We start from the raw sequence: 16559 nt of genomic DNA on the forward strand, positions 1-16559 counted from the left end.
ACCCCGGTTCTTAATGGCCTCTGGACTCCACCTAGGAAAACTGGCTTTCAGCTTTGGTCTCTGAGTTTTTTCTGGGAGGTGATGTGCATGAGAGTGAGGTGAGGCCTCGGTCCCCACACCAAACCCCACCCCTGCCCATCTTCTGCAGCCATGAAGTGTCTTCAAAGTGACACCCTTGCTTGTGTACACTTTGAAGAGGTCTCTTTTTTGGCAGCAGGTTGATCCAGGGCACGGCGTTCTCTGCTTCCCTGGGCGTTGATGGTGGGTCTGCTGAAAGGGTGCCCTTGACAAGGTCAGTGTTTGTCCCATGGTGTTGTCAACTGGCCCGGTTGTGAGGAGGTCTGTGGTCTTTACATGGCCCTGCAGTCCATGCCGAAGGCTGTGGTCTTTCATCCCCGTCAGGAAGCGCTGCCAGTCCTCTTGGCTTCCAGGAAGCAAGTCTGTGTCATCTGCATATTGCAGGTTGTGAATGAGCCTGCCCCACACGCGGCGATGGTAGTGGACGAGCTGGGCATTGAGATGACTGGAATGGATACGTTGAAGCGGAAAAGCGTGTGAACAGTTGGCTGTAAAACTGATGGTCTGTTCCGTCAAGTCTCACCTTGTTCACGGTAAAACGTTAGTAAAATTTTAATGTACTAGGGCTCTCAAAAATTGGAAGTGGCCTGCACCCCTTCAACTTCTAGGACACCCTGGGAGACTTTTTGAGAATGAGGCTCATGATTAAAGAAATTAAGTGAGATAGTTTATTGTGCCAACCTGACCGATAAACACATGTGGGGTTAATTGAAGGGCAGAGAGATAAATGGCTCAGTGAGCCTCGCCTTTCTAGTTCTTGGGTCTCTTGCTTTCTGATGGTTGCACCAGGGTGCAGCTGCCTTAGCCAGTTCCCTGCTTCAGCTGGCAAGGCTCACTTCCTGCAAGACATCCCTGAGGAGAAGCCACAGAGACCTACCCCAATGCAGCCGTGGGTGCTGGAACAGCCGTGTGGAGACCCTGCCAGCACTGAGATGTTTACACGTTCACTGATTCGGCTTTCCTCCTGCAGTCGGCATCATAGTGTGTGTTTTGTGAGATGGAGGAGGACTTTGTGGATTGGTGTAGGACCTATGGGCTAATGTTGGACTTGTGGGCTTGAGCAGCACTGGGTTGGGATGTTTTCTTGATGTGCACTTACCCTTTATATAAAACTCTCTCTTATACATGAGTTTCTGTGGACTTGTTTCTCTAATGTACCAGGACAAACACATTAAGCCAAGAAGTCTTTAAAACGTTCAGTTACCTCTGTCTTTTAGAACTCACAATGTTGGGCCAGGAGGCAGAAGCGTAGTGGAGTCAGACTGCCTGGCGTACAGCTCTCGAGTGGCTCCGCATTGGGGCACAGTGAGCCTGCTGTTCCATCCTTCTGAGCCTCGGCTCCTTCCCTGTCACGTCAGGACAGTGATCTCTTGCTTCAGTCGGCTACCCCATGATGAACATTACACTCATCAGCTTGGGACCGTGCAAGTGCTATGGCTCTAAGTGCAGCGGGTGAACACGTCTCTATAAAACAGCCCAACTGCACGACAGAAGCTTAGCAAGTAGAGTGGCCTGGCCTTGCTTAGCAGGAGCATTTTGCTCATCTCCCTGTGCACCTCCTTTCCGGGGAATAGCTGGCTAGGAGGGCGAGTGGTTGGTATTTCTGCCCAGTCCACCACCCCAGCTGCCCCTGAGGGGGAGCGGGCTCAGGCAATTCCACGAGGCTCGGAATAGAACCGTCCTCCGTAGCTCTGCGTGGTTGCTTTTGGAAGGTGTATCTCCAGACCTATCTTATGAGGTGCTGCTGAGCCAGGGATGGCACCATCCAGTCCGTTCTGACTGGTAGCCACTGCATACCACGGAATGAAACGCTGCTGTGCCCTGCACCATCCCTCTTTGTCACCGCCTCCCACTTTCCCAAGCATGACGTCCTTCTCTCCTGAAAACGTGTCCAAAGTTGCCATCCTGGGCTCTAAGGCGCATTCTGGCTGCATTTCTTCCAAGACGGATCTGTTGTTCTCTCGGCAGTCCATGCCACTTTTGATGTCAGTAGCCAGCACCATCGTTCAAAGGCATTGATTCGTCTTGCCTGCCATACTCAATGCCCAACTTTCACATGCTTAAGGGGTGACGGGAAACGCCACGGCTCGAGTCAGGCAGACCTCAGTCTTCAAAGTGACATCCTTGCTTTTCAATACTTTAAGGGGGTCCATGTAAGGTCAGCAAACTCATCAATACCAGTTAATGTCGCACCCCACAGTAGGGAGAAGCAGTGCTAGCCATCACATTAAAACTCAAACCCCCAAATCACTGACATCGAGTCAAGGTAGGACAGGGTAGAACTGCCCCTGTGGGTTTCCAAGACTGTAACTCTTTCCAGGAGTATAAAGTCTCACCTTCCTCCCTCAGCGCAGCTAGTGGATTTGAGCTGCTGATGCCACCAGGGCTGTAGCCATCACATCAGGGATGAGTTAATTAAATGTCTGACCAGTCTAGCCCACGGCTGATGTTCAAATAGCCTTTGGCAGAAAAAGGTTCCCCACTCCTGCCCTAGGTGGGCTTACACCTACAGACTTTGGGCTAGCAGCCCACTGTGTTACCTGTTTGCACCGCCCAACATGGGAGGCTAGTCTGACTGTGTACTAACCTGCGGGGAGCCTGCATGCAGGTCCGAACTCCTCCCCAGGCCCCAGTGCCCATGTCTGAGAAGCAGGGAGCCGGATCAGACTCTCAGAATACGAGTGGTTAAGAGTGTAAATGCCTGGGCTCTCTCTCACTAGCTGTGTCTCTTTAGGAAAGTTACTTCATCTCTCTGCGCCCCAGTTTCCCCTTCGTCAAATGAGGTTAGTCATAGTTGGATTTGCTGAGGATTAAATAAGTGAATAAAGACCCTCAAGCATGCCTGGCTTGTAAGAGCATGTACGTGCTATGCATTCAAATGGTACTGGGGTTTAGTGTGTATTTAGTTTGCTGCTGCAGTAGGACGCGCTCAAGGCGTTGTCCCACTCTGATCATCTATGAGGTTCTCCACTGCACCAACAGACTGTCTCCCACTGGGGATTCAGCCTTCCTGGTGACTGGAGCAGGGGTTCCTCCCTAGCCTTCTCCTGAGGGGTTCCAAGGACCCCTCCTGCAGCCTTGCACCTGCTGGGCCTGCTGGGCTGGGCCCTCTCAGGTTAGTGGACTGGTTCCTGACTCAGGTTCCTCTGTTGCTGGAAGCTGGCTTGGCAAGCATGAAACTGCCCTTGGGGTCTCCAAGGTCTTGGTTCCTATGCAGCTACAAGGAATTCACGACACTGTGGGTGTCCTGAAAGACTGGAGGTGCGAGAGTGGGAGGCTCATCTGCCAGGTGGACAGTCATGGGACCAGGGGGTTGGTTCACAAGAGCAGGGCCAGATGGGGCACCCTGACAGCAGCCCAGGAGACCTGGTGTAAAACAGAGGGTATTGTGTGTCCTGCCCAACCCTCACGGTCTCAGGGTAGGGTGTGGTTGGAATGGAGTCCCACTCTCTGGCTCCAAGGAGCCCTGGTGGTGTAGTGGTTATGCATTGGTCTGTTCACCACAACACAAGGTCAGCAGTTTGAAACCACCGGCCATTCAGAGGAAGAAAGATGAAGCTTTCTACTCCTGAAAAGAGTTACATTCTCAGAAACTCACAGGGGCAGTTCTACTCTGTCCTGCAGGGACTTTATGAATCAGAATTCCAGACTTGCTGGCAATGAGGTTTTTTGTTTTTGCTTTTTTAATTCCCTCGTTCTGTTCCAGAAATGGGCCCGCAGCACAGGACAGTGAGTGGCCTTCGGCCTTTCCGGGGGGAGCAGCTGTCAGTGTGTGCTGTACGTGTGTGTGCCTCCCAGTTTATCTACCTGTTCTGTAGTGGGGTGAGAGGACACTGTCCCCCAAAGGGCATCCTCCCAGCTAGACAGAGGCCAGGGCTGTCTGTGGAGGAGGTAGGCTCTCCCTAGTCACGTGGATGACACTAGTGTCCAGGGCCACACAGCCTGGTCTGTGAAACATACTTCTGAGTGGCAGACAGTAGACTGTGACAGTTGGCCTGGATCTTAGAGGTCATCTCATCCAGCCTGTACCTCGGAGAGCAAGGGGGTCCCAAGGTGGAGTCCTGCATGGCGCCGGTGTCTCTCGTTGCTGGTATCAGGTGCTCCGTGCTCCGCTGCTAACGGGAACGGCATCAGTTCCAGCCCACCCAGCACTTGGGTGGGGCAGAGACCGGGCAGTCTGCTCCCATACAGACTACAGCCTCAGAGCCCTCAAAGGCAGCTCTGCTCTGTCCCATAGGATCAAGTCAGAATCAACTTGACCGCCCTCAGCAACCAACCACAAAACAACGAGGACACAGGAGCAAACGCGCGTGAAGCCATCTGGCCAGGAGCTGGACAGCCTGTGAGAGGGGGAGTGGGTGAGCTGATGTCACAAGACCAGGCGTTAGCCAGGGGCTGCTGTGCCAAGCAGGACTGAGAGGGAAGAGGGAGGCGGGGCGAGTGGGAGGGGCGGAGGGAGCCACGTCTGCTCCTGCATCTGCTCCGCGCACCCAGTCTGTCGGCACCTTTGGAAGGGAAAGGAGGGAGCAGACGGCAGGCTGGCGGCCCCTGTGGGCCTGGGTAAGCGGGGCCCTGCACCGTGCCCGCATGGGCAGGGTGGGGTCAGAGACGGAGACGCGAACCTGCTCTCTAGCTTTTCCACTCAAGCCTGGGTGGCAGTGGGCATGAGCTCGGCCTTGGGGATGTTCCCTGGCTGGCTGGTTATCCACTAGGATGCATGTACATCCTTCTAGAGGCCCCTAGGGCATTCGGAGGTGAGACGAGCTTTCGATGGGTCTTGTCTGAGTGGTTCTGCCCAGCTCTGTTTCCCAGGTGCTGTGTGATAGAGTAGACAACTCACTCCCTGCTCAGAGTCAGCCGCAGGGCTGGGGTTTGCCACAGCATCTTGATTGGAAACTGGGAAAAGCAACGGAGAGAAGCCCCACTTGGCTCTCCCTGTCCCTGTCCCCACCAGTCGGAGGTGGCAAGAACCTGGGGTGAATGGAGAACGGGGACAGAGGGCGGGAGGTGGTGGGACCCTAGGGAGACGCCCGCCGCACACAGTCTGGGATCCAGAATTGAGAGTCCTGCTGAAGTGAGGTCGTCTCACCACGCAAGCGGCAGTTTGGGGCAGGGAAAGCTTAGGTTTCTTTTCAAAGGTGGGAGTGAACCATGTTGGAGAGAGCCCACGTCCTTGCCCATGGCCTCCAATGGAGATCGCTCTCCAGTCTCCAACCAAGCAGATCTCTTGCCCAATCTGGCTTGTTTGGGGGGAGGATGGCGGGGACAGAGGGCTGCGGCCAAGTTCCTGCAGAGGTCCTATCTGTGCCTCCAGGCGGCAGGAGGGAGAGAAGGGGTCTGATTTGCCTGAGTCTTAAGTGTGACAACTAGCTGTGTAATGATTGGTGGTGACCGTAATGGTGACCGTGGTGAAGATACCTGCAAGGAGCTCAAAAGTCTCCAGTGTGGGAGTCATGGACAGGGGCCAGTGGGCTCACCTTCTAGCAGACGGATCAGGAGTGGGGGGTGGGTCAGCCCTCCGCCATTGCTGGCTGATTCCCTCCCTTCCTCATCTGCTCTGTGGCTCCTGGAATTGTGCTGGGCTGCCACACCTGTGGGTGGTGGCACCCAACTGCTCTGCTCCAGAACACGTGGACACACGTGGCACTCCAGTGTGCTGGGGGTGGTGGCTGGGCTGGAGGAGGAGGGCAGAGGAGCCGGTGGGTGGGCAGCTCTGAGAAGGAAGAGCGCTCGTTGGGAGGGGAAATGTCTCTGTCAGAGTAATTCTACATTGATGGCCGGGTTCTCTGGACAGGGCAGGGAGTGACCCCCGAGAGAACCTCAGGCCCTCGGGTCAGCCACCCAACAAGTGGGTTTGCTGGAGAATTCTTCCAAGACTCCCCACACTCCCAGTCATAACTCACATCAAGGAAGCTCTCCGCCCCGAGCCAAGCCCCTCTTCTCCTGGGTGGTGCTCCCCAGAGGCCATAACAGATATGGTTGAGAGAAGGTCGTGGGAGACGGTGGTGGGGCGACGAGGAGAGGCTGGAAGAGCACACGTGCTCACCTTGCACTTGAAGTCGCTGCCTCCAGGCAGGAGCAGATGGACTTAGGAGGATCCTATTGGTCTGGGTGTTGAAGAGCAAAGGGCATTGACGTCAGGGATGCTCCCGCACAGACCTGATGATCTGAAGACTTCCAGACGGGTTGACCGAGGGAGGTGGGCCCTGCTAGAGTTGGGGGAGGGCCCAGGAGGTTCTGAAGACCCAGGTAATGTCCCTGGAGAATTAATATTCCAAAGTTACGCGGGGCCTGGCTATTAAGCAGCTGGAAGAAACCTGAATGGCCAGCGCTGGAGTCTCTGAGATGCATGAAAGCTTGTGCTTCATCTGAGTGGTCTTGTGTCTTGACGTCCTACCAGGAGGCCAAGCCACCGGCTCAGTATTCAGGGCTCTGTCCCATGGTTTCCTTCAGCTGGCAAGGTACCAATTGGCCATCACCCTACCCCTCCCTGATCCCAGGAAGACTGGTGTAGCTGGCCCAGCACATGGCAGGTGACCAGTCTATTTGGGCAAATTAGTCAAGACCTTCTCGGGGGCAGCTCTTCCCAGCGCCCACCCCAGGTGTGAGCTGACGCTCTGATGGACTGGTTGGAGTGAGAAAGGACCCTCCAGGACCACCCACTGGCAACTCTATCTTCTGTTCTCAGGAGACCAACCTCCACCCTCAGAAGAGCCTCTGAGGAGCCCTGACCATGGCAGGTGAGAGAACGGCCTCGTCCTCTCTCCCCTCCTCGCCTCCTCCCTGGGACGAAGAGCGGCAGGGGTAGGGGCGAGAGATCTTCGGGGACGAATCTGTCTCTTCGCTTTCTTTAGTTGGGCGCTGAGTTTGGCTTTGCAGCCCTCAGGAGGAACCCACCCCTACACTCCCTTAGGCAGCTCTGTCCCCAGTCCCACGCTCAGCATCTTCCCAGGACCTGCTCTGCCACTTCCCAGGGATTTCCATTCACCTTGCCGGGTGGGGGTGGGGAGGGCACCCAGGTTCCCACAAGAAAAACAAGATGTGTCGTTCTCTGGAGGACCCGTGGGAGACTGGCATCCCAGCAACAGCAGAGAGAAGGGGCTGCTTGCTCCTTGGATGAGCCGGTGGGTGTTCCCTTCTGCTGAGAAGCCCACTCACCCCTCCCCTGCCATCCCCAGGCAAGACCCTCCAGAAGTCGTCCGTCCCTGGGGTGAGCATCCGGCAGGTGGTGGAGGAGCTTCCTGAAGGCTGCAGCACCCCGGACTTTAAGCAGAAGCCGATCCCCTTGGCGCTTCAGGAGGGTGAGGCCTGAGAGAGGGAGGGAAGACCCTTGCCCCCACCTCCCAGTATGCCTGGGCACCTGAGCTGCTTTGCCCAGTTCTACCTCCGTCAACTGGCCCATCCTCTGTGCTCGTGGGAGCCTGTCTGCCTGGAGCTGCAGACAGGCCAAGGGGACCGGGGAGGAGAGCGGGTAGAAGGCACAAAGAGGTGCGGTCCCAACCCTTGCCCTCAGCCAGCCAAGCCCCCAAGGGCTCACCGTCCGGGCTACAGGGACCTTCGAGAAGGCCACGTGGGCAGAGGGCCGACTCTGAAGGAAGGGGTGGGAGTTGGTGTTCTTTCCCCAGCACACACCAGCCTCTACAATAAGCTTTAGTCTAGAACCTTCTGATTTAAAACTATACAGAGAGGACTATGTTTTCTTAAATCCGACTTCAAGTCCACATTCAATGATCTTGTGAGCAAAGGATTCCCCTCCGGCCCTTGGCCGGGGTCTGGGGCCTGCGGTCCACGCTGCTGTCTTCGGAGATGCTGGGCTGAGTGGGTGGTGTCTCTCTGTTCCTTGAGGGCAAGCGGCCCCGGGGTTGCCGCGCTACACCTGGGCCTGAGCATCGCTTCTGGGGTGAGAACTGTGCACCTCAGCCATTTCCCTCCACGGTTGTCATCTGCCCCTTCTCCAGTGGACGCAGGTCCACGAAACCTCATTCTCTTCCCAGCCTAGTACCCTTCTTGGACCGGGCAGGTGAAATACCTAGAGCAGTGAGGAGACCCATCAAGTACAATCTCAATGATGCCAAGTCCCGCTCCCCCCACCTCTCCTGATAGCCTCCTCTCTCCCCCTTTGCCGTAGGGAGAAATGCCATCTTTCGGGCGGTGGTCTGTGGGGAGCCTCGACCTGAGGTGCACTGGCAGCGAACCAAAGGTGACCTCAGTGACCCCAGCAAATACAAGATCTCTTCCCCCACTGGCAGCAAGGAGCACGTGCTGCAGGTAAGGGCCCTGCCCAGGAGGACAGGCTCCCACTGGAGGCTCTCCTTGGCAGCCTCCAATCCCCGAGGAGCCAGAGAGCATCCACGTGGAGGTGGCCTTTGTGCTGTGGCTCAAGGTACCCTGAATGGGGACTAGACTGCAGGCTCACGGGGGGGCCCTGCTGATGACCTGGGGGTCCCTGGAGCCACAAGAGCACAAACTCGGGAATCAAACACCCACTTACTGCGAGTTAGTGGCTCCTTACCCCTGGGAGAGCATCTCTGTACAACAGGGTGACGCCCACGGAAGAAAGGACGCAGTGGCAGTCTGGCCACTCCGATTTGTGGCGGCCCCACGGGTGTGCGAGTCGAGCTGGGGTCCATGAGGGTTTGGTTTTGGGTTTTTGACAAATAGTTCTATTGGGGCCTGATCCCCGACATCATCATACAATCCAGTACAACACCCCCCCACACACACACACACACATATCATACAGTGCAATAGTCCAACCCTATCGCACAGGGTTTGGGCTTCAGCCTGCAGAGCTTTCTGTGTGTGGCTTGAGTGAAGTGGTCAGTTTTCCGTCAAACAAGTAAGTGATTGGTGCCCTTGGGGTGCTGCTCTTCCCACTCCGCCCTCCCGTGCGAACCAGAGCTCCAGGGGGTTCCCCGGGCCGGCTTTTCAGGAGGAGGTCGCCAGGCTTTTCTCCCGAGGCACCTCTGGTGGGCTCGGACCACCTGTCTTTTGGCTGGCCACCAAGGGTGCCGTTGGTACCATTTAGGGACTGACTCCAGGGTCATAGCAGCACCTACCTCATGGAGCTCCTATGAGGAATAATCCTAGGTTCCCAGACTTATGTGGTCTACCATCTCTCTTGCAGGAAGAAAAAAAAGATTTCTCAGTGTCCCCACCCCTCCCGGCAGGTACAAATGTGGGTCGGCAAACTGTGGCTCTTGAGCCATAGCCGGCTCTTTGGGTGCATCCATGCGGCTCCAGAGTGAGATAAATAATGAAATGAAAATGAAGATAAAACAATCCTAGTATCATTTATAATAATTAAAAGGCTATTCAGATAATGCCGTTAAACATATATTTATGGCTCTCAAATAAGGGTTAAATTGCTGTGAGGGACAAGGTTGGCTCTTCCAAGTTTGCCGATCCCTACTCTAGATATCATCCTGAATGGAATGCGGGATCTGCCTCGGCAGCCTCCCTGGACCTTTCCTTAAATAACAGTTTTATCGGTACTTCATGTACATACCACCCAATTCATATGAAAAAGAGGTGTACAATCACCACAGTTTTAGAGCATATCTTCTTCCTTGTGCTCATTGCTAGTCCTGTAATTTTCTTTCAATTTTGGCAAAAATATACACAGGAAAACATTCTCTAATTCGACAACTGCTACATGCATAATTCAGTGCCGTAGAGTATATCACACTGGGTGTTGTGTAACCACTATTGACTTCCTTTTCCAGTTGTTCTGCCACCGTGAAAATGAACTCAAACTCTTCCTCCTTCACCCATGGTCACCGGAGGTCAAATTTGGTTGAGTTTTTCAGTCATTTTCCTCCTACAATAGCCCCCTGTCAGACACGTCTGCAGTTAAGTTACCTTTGTGCAGACAGCATCACAACCAGTTCTCATGTTCCTCCCCCTCCCGCATCCGTCCCCTGCTTCCCCATGCCACCCCTGCCCTCCCCTCCAGATCAACCACTGCCTTGGTTATTGTCTGCCATCAAGCACCCACTCCTTCTTAAACTGGGAGGCCGCATAGAAGCAATAAACCAGATCAAATCAAAGCAGAAAGAAGAAGATGATAAAAAGAATGATAGAAAGATAAAAATAGAGAGTAAGAAAGAAAAGACCCCCAACAATATTTACAAAGCCAGAGAATCAAAGTGATCCTGGGTGCCTTCTGTGTTCTTTGCCTTTTTGCTCTTTGGTTTTCTATAATGCACAAAAAAAGCTTGAAGAGAAAAAAGACAAGTGATTTTAAAACGTGCATGGAGTCCCCATTGCCTGTGGAATAAAGTGAGCTTGTTGACATCTGATCAAATAGCCTTGCACCTTCCCAGCGCCCCCAGGGGGCACTACCATCTGCTTTGAGAAACACTGGTTCGTAGGCTGCATCTCGCCCATGCTTGGCCTGCAGTGAGCGCTCAGTCAGTGCTGGTAAAGATTAGTTATGTCACTTCTGGCCCTTGAACATCTCCTGTGTGCTGGACCTGGGGCTAAGCATTCAACATCATCTATAGCAGTTCTCAACCTGTGGGTCGCGACCCCTTTGGGAGTCGAATGACTCTTTCACAGGGGTTGCCCGATTCATAACAGTAGCAAAATTACAGTTATCAAGTAGCATCGAAAATAATTTTACGGTTGGGGGGGGGGTCACCACAACATGAGGAACTGTATTAAAGGGTCAAGGCATTAGGAAGGTCGAGAACCACTGATTTATAGTATTGAATCCTAACCACCTCCAACTTTACATTTTAAATTAAATTTTATTATGGCTGTGAACACAAGAGTCAATCCCGTGGCTGGCTGGCAGTTTGGCCACGTGCAATTCAGAGACGCTGAGCCTGTTCTCATGAGCGGAGCAGCACACAGCCATGGAAACCCACTCACTTAATCCTTTGTGTGGTGTGGTTATCCCAATGTTACAAAGCTCAGGCATTCAAGTTCAGAGAGGTGAACTTACTTGTCTGCACATAGTCAGTTCCACTGCCAGTAACACATGGCAGAGCAAGCAGTCAGCGCCCACCCACCTGAGCCTGCAGCCCAGCTCACTTCAGCACACCACACTGAGAGCCCCTGGGAGTTGTTACAGCAGGTCTCAGCTCTGGTCCTGTTTTCTGTTTTGAGGTCTGTCTTTCCCGGTGAAAGCTGGGCTCCATGAGAAAGGAGGGGGTCTAGGTCATCTTTACACCTGGCCCCACCACACCATGTCTCTAGCCACTGGAGGGTGGGGGTGCGGGTGCTATCCCTGTGTCCCGACTCTTTCCCTCTCTGCAGATCGACAAGCTGACGGGCGAGGACACAGACCTGTACCGCTGCACAGCAGTGAACATGTACGGAGAGGCCACGTGCTCCGTGAGGCTCACAGTCATTGAAGGTGCCTGTCCAGTCCGTGCACAGGAGTCAGCCCTGGCTTCCTCCCCAGAGAGTCCTCAGAGGGTCCAGAGGCCGGCCTGCCGGCGCAAGGCAGGGAGGAACCCTTAGTGACTTGGGCGTGGCTTTAAAAGCACACCAGATGCTTTGGCTGCTCAGCTCTTAGTTCAGTGGAAAGAGCTCAAGAACCTGTAATATTTGGTTTACACAGTGTTTGGGAACACTGTAATTACTGGGGGATAGAAGTCTTTAGACAAAACAGATACAGGTTCTCAATCGGTTCTGCTTTTGCCTACAAGTGAAAGCAATACCACTGCACATTTCAAGAAATGAAGACCTTTAATGAATTCACACACCAAGTTCAGGGCCCATGACACAACTCGCTGCTGTTCCCAAAGAGCTGAACGCCCACTGTCTCCCTGCTCTGCTGCCCTGCTGCAGACCTCAATTTAACCTCGCTTCAAGAAGGGGAGAAGGGAAAGCGGGCTCCAGCTATATCGACCCCTTTGATCCAGAAAGCAAACACTTCTTAGAGGTGGTACAGAGCCCTTTGCCTACATCTCCTTGGTCAGAAGTGTGTCACATGAGCTCCTCTAGTTACGTGGGAAGCTGGGATGGGAAGGCAAGGGTCTCATTTGTCCAGCCTCTCTGGAAGGCAGAGACGAGGAAGGGGCTTGGGAACAGTCACAGGAGTGGCAGCATCTGACATGTGGGATCACCTTGGGCCTGCATCATGAAACAGCAGCTCTCAGGTGGAGCGAGGGCAGCTGCTTCCTTCAGCTGTTCTCCAGGCAGCTGCAGTCATCCGTGGTTACCTCACTCACCTATGATACTTCTCGGGCCCCTGCAGACCTCGCAGTGTGTATCGGGTCAGAACCACCTCGGCGTTCAGGCACTGGGGGTGGGGGCGGGGTCAAGCCCATGGACAAACCCTCATCCTGCCCCATCCTTCTTGCGAGGATGCTGCTGCATCTCAGAGGAGAGCCCGGAGGTCAGGACTCTGGGGTTGGGACTCTGTTTCTCAAGAAAACTATCTTTGCCTCTCTTCCTGTCTGTCCACATCAACACCCCCCTCCCTCGCCATGGTTCAGTTGGCTTTCGGAAGAGTCGCAAGAGGCACAAGGAACCGCCACAGGGTAAGTGGACTTGTGGGCTTTCCAGGAGCCCCCTCGCAGCTTTGGGGGAATGGATTATTCCTCGTCTGGTACTCCCCACCAGCCAAGCCCTCACCTCTCAGCAACGCGCCAACCTGCGCCCTCAAACCTCATGGGTCATCACCAGCCCTCAAGAGAGCACCCTTGGAAAGCTCTGCTGCCAGCCCAGGACCACAGGGCCCCCACCATCCCCTCCCCACCCCGCTCTCAAAAGCCCTGCATTAAGCCCTGGCCGCCGCTCCCTAGGGCTGGAGCCTCACTCCTTACCCTTTCCTAGACCTCAGAAAGGAGCTGATGGACTTCCGGAAGATGCTGAAGAAGAGGTGGGTGTGGGCCTGCCCCGGGGCCTCATGGTCTCGTGCCACACCCCCTTCCCACCTACCGCTGGCTACCTTCAGGAGCCCGCTGACTGGCAGCTGCCAGACACCTAGGGAAGAGAGACTGCTGGCCGTGGGTGGCAGCTTCGAAAGGGCTCCAACCTGGGAGTTCTGGACGCAGCCCTGCCACTTCAGTTTAGCTCTGTGCCCCCAGACTCACCTCTCGGAGTCCCTGGTTAACACCTGGGAGTTTGCGGGTCAAGTCCACTCCCAGGTGCCCAGAAGAAAGGCCTGGCAGCTAGTTTCTGCAAATCAAACTCCGACAATGCGCAGGACCTGCCCCGATGGGAGTTACTCCCTCTCTTCTCTTTGCCCTGAGTTACTGAAAAATGTTTCTGCTCCACAAGGGCAGTCGTTTTAGGGGGGTAATGTTTTGAGCAACAGAACACTTTTTCCTCCCCAAGACATCCCCCCGAGGAAGCTACCACATGAGCTGTAGGAGCAGAAAGCCAGCTAGGGCCTATGGCCAAGGCTGCATCAGTCCATTTCTGGGGGCGTCCAGCTCCACCCAGGGGTTAGGCAGAGTCTCCCTGCCCCTCAGTCTACTCCCTCCTCACAGGAGGGAGGCCAGTGCCTTGGTCTCCCCTGACCTCTGCCCTGCCCTGCCCACCCTTCTTGCTGCCCAGGGCCCCGCCGGCAGCCCCCGAGGAAAAGATGGACCCCAAGCAGGTGTGGCAGCTGCTGATGACCGCGGACCGGAAGGACTACGAGCAGATCTGCAGGAAGTACGGCATCGTGGACTTCCGGGGCATGCTGCGCAAGCTGCAGGCGATGCAGAAGGAGCGCGAGGACAGGATGGCGCAGGTACCCCGCGCTGCGCCCCGCGCAGCGGACAGTGTGAGCCGGGGCTGCGGGCAGGCAGAGGGGCCTTGGAAGGAGGCGGAGGCACTCCGGTGGCCCCGTCTCAGCTTCACAAATGTGGATTCTGGCTCTGGCATGCTCTGACCTAGAAACTGGGCTCAACACCGGGGCTTTGGAAAGGGTAGGGCTTCTGTGCAAGGGCCCTCCCTTGTAAAAGGGGGGTTCTAGTCGACCCACCCGATAGCGCTGCTGTGGAGATGAATGGCCATGTAGAGCACTTGGCTTGTAGGGTTCAGTATCAGCCGGCACCCTGCTTACCGGACATCCCTGTGGGGGACGCTGTCACTCGGTTCTCATAGCGACTTCACGAGCCGTAGCACTGCCCCACAGGGCTTCTGTGGTGTGATCTTTGCCGAAGCAGATGCCAGGCCTCTCTTGGCGCTGCTCATTGTTAGGTACTGTTCGCTCTGTCCGGATGCACAGGGACCCCGATGCACAACAGAACAAAACACCGCCCGGCCCTGGGCCACCCTCACAGGGGCAGCCACGGTGTCCATGCCTCTTGTTGAGGGCCTTCCTCTTTTTCGATGGCCGACTGTTTACCGAGCACGACGTCCTTCTCCAGGGACTGGTCTCTCCTGATAGCATGCCTATCCGTCCTTGCCTCTAAGCAGCACCCTGGCTGCCCTTCTTCCAAGCTAGACGGGTTTGCTCTTTCGGCAGTCCAAGGTGCTTCCATATTCTCCCGCAGCACCATCATTCAGATGCACTGAGTCTCGTTCTGTCCGACTTTCACGTGCGGATGAGGCAGCCAAAAACACCGTGGCTTGGATCAGATGCACCATAATCCTCCAAGTCGCATCCTTGATTTTCAACACGTTAAAGAGATCTTGTGCAGCAGATTCACTGAGTGAAACACGTCGTTTGATCTCTACTGCTGCTTCCAGGAACATTGATTGCGGATCCAAGCAAGACAAAATCCCTGACAACTTCCATCTTTTCTGTGTTTTTCATGACGTTACCTACTGGTTCCGTTGTGAGGGTTGTGGGTTTCTTCACATTGGTGTGATCCATCCTGAAGGCTACAATCCTTGATCTTCATCAGCAAGTGCTTCAAGTCCACCGCACTTTCAGCAAGCAAGGTGGTGGCATCTGCATATCGCAGGTTGTTGATAAACCTTCCTCCAACCCTGATGCCACACTTTTCTTAATATAAACCAGCTTCTCTGATGATTTGCTCAGCATATAGATTGAACAAGTACGGTGAGAGGATACAACCATGACATACACCTTTCCTGTTTTCAAACCATGCAGTATTCCCTTGTTCTGTGCGCACAACCGCCTCATGAGCACAATGCAAATTCCGGGATTCCCATTCTTCTCAAAGCTATCCATAGTTTATGGATACAGTCAAATCCTTGTCACCGTAAACAAAACACATGTAAACATCTTTCTGGTATTTTCTGCTTTTAGCCAAGACCTACCTCACAGCAGCAATGATATCCCTCTTCCCACGGTCTCTTCTGAATCTGGCCTGAACCGCCGGCAGTTCTCTGTCAGTGCACTGCTGCAACCATTGTTGCATGATCTTCAGCCACATTTTATTGCATGTGATACTGCAACGATCAATGATCTGCTCTATAATCTGAGAATTCTGTTGGACCATCTTTCTTTGGAATGGGTACAAAGATGGATCGCTTGCAGGCAGTAGACCAGGTAGCTGTCTTCCAAATTTCCAGGCGTAGATGAGTGAGTGCTTCCAGGGCGTCCTCAGCTTGCTGAAACATTACGCTCCATGCTGTTGATTCCTGGAGCCTTGTTTGGGTGCTTGGATGGGTCAAATCAACCTTTTGGTGAGCAGCCTGGTGCTTCACTGCTGTGTCCACAGGGCTTCTTCAAAAGGAGTCCCTGCCTTATTTCCACAGCCTCCAGTGAAGGACATGTCCATTTCTGTCGCCTCACTCGTTCCCCTGTCTTATACATGACAGAGTCCTTTCCTCTGTGAACCCTAACTATAAACACAACCAAACCCGTTGCCCTCATGTTGGTTCCATCTCATGGGGACCCTAGGTCTCGCAGAGTGGAACTCTACACCATAAGGTTTTCAATAGAAGATTAAAAACCAAACAAAACATCTACCAGACCTTCCTTCTGAGGTACCTCTGGATGGACGGGAACTTCCAGCCTTTCCATTCCAGTGCATTATCTGTTTGCCCCAGCCAGGGCCTAAATCAACGTAACGGTAGCGGACATCAAGCCCTGCCACCTGAGTGCTCCATTCTTCTGAGACAGTGCTCTAGGGACTTGGAGGAAGGGCCTTCAAGGACCAGTGCCCCAGCTGCCTCCAAGCTGTCCGGGCCGCTTTAACACAGCTCCCAGCACAGAGCTTTGCACACAGTAGGTGCTCGACACATGTCCACTGGATGAAGACCAGACGACTGGAAAACCCCTACCATGTTCTCAGCCCGTCTGCTCACAGGGGTTCTTCTCCTAGTGCCTGTATGACCTGATGGCGGCCCTGAAAGAATTCCCATTCTCCTTACAAAATGGGCACGGCTGGCATGCCATGGGCTGGGAGTGGCACTAGGGACTGGAAGGGCCTGGAGTCCTCCCCGAGAGAGCCCTGATGGACTTGCCTTCTCTATAGTATGTCCACACCATCTCCAACTTGAGACACATCAGGGTCACCAAGGAGGGGGTCGCGGTGTTTGACCTGGAGCTGGAGCTCAAGGATCCAGCGAGCAAAGTTTACTTGTACAAGGTGAGTCCAAGGAAGGGCCGGGGAAGGGGT

At 54.4% G+C, this 16559-nt stretch overlaps 1 protein-coding gene across 1 annotated transcript in view; it reads left to right on the top strand.

Moving 5' to 3' along the window:
- Nucleotides 1-492: 492 nt before the first annotated feature.
- Nucleotides 493-16559, top strand: part of IGFN1 (immunoglobulin like and fibronectin type III domain containing 1) — a 41774-nt gene continuing 25707 nt past the window's right edge. The window contains exons 1-8 of the mRNA XM_030887804.1: nucleotides 493-550; nucleotides 7257-7379; nucleotides 8207-8346; nucleotides 11341-11440; nucleotides 12528-12572; nucleotides 12868-12913; nucleotides 13594-13771; nucleotides 16416-16529. Coding sequence (XP_030743664.1) covers nucleotides 493-550; nucleotides 7257-7379; nucleotides 8207-8346; nucleotides 11341-11440; nucleotides 12528-12572; nucleotides 12868-12913; nucleotides 13594-13771; nucleotides 16416-16529 — 804 coding nt within the window. The remainder of the gene's footprint in view (nucleotides 551-7256; nucleotides 7380-8206; nucleotides 8347-11340; nucleotides 11441-12527; nucleotides 12573-12867; nucleotides 12914-13593; nucleotides 13772-16415; nucleotides 16530-16559) is intronic.

This window comes from Echinops telfairi, unplaced genomic scaffold, assembly GCF_000313985.2.
Source record: "Echinops telfairi isolate 266 unplaced genomic scaffold, ASM31398v2 ScPeMD7_7424;HRSCAF=8462, whole genome shotgun sequence".
NCBI lineage: Eukaryota > Metazoa > Chordata > Mammalia > Afrosoricida > Tenrecidae > Echinops > Echinops telfairi.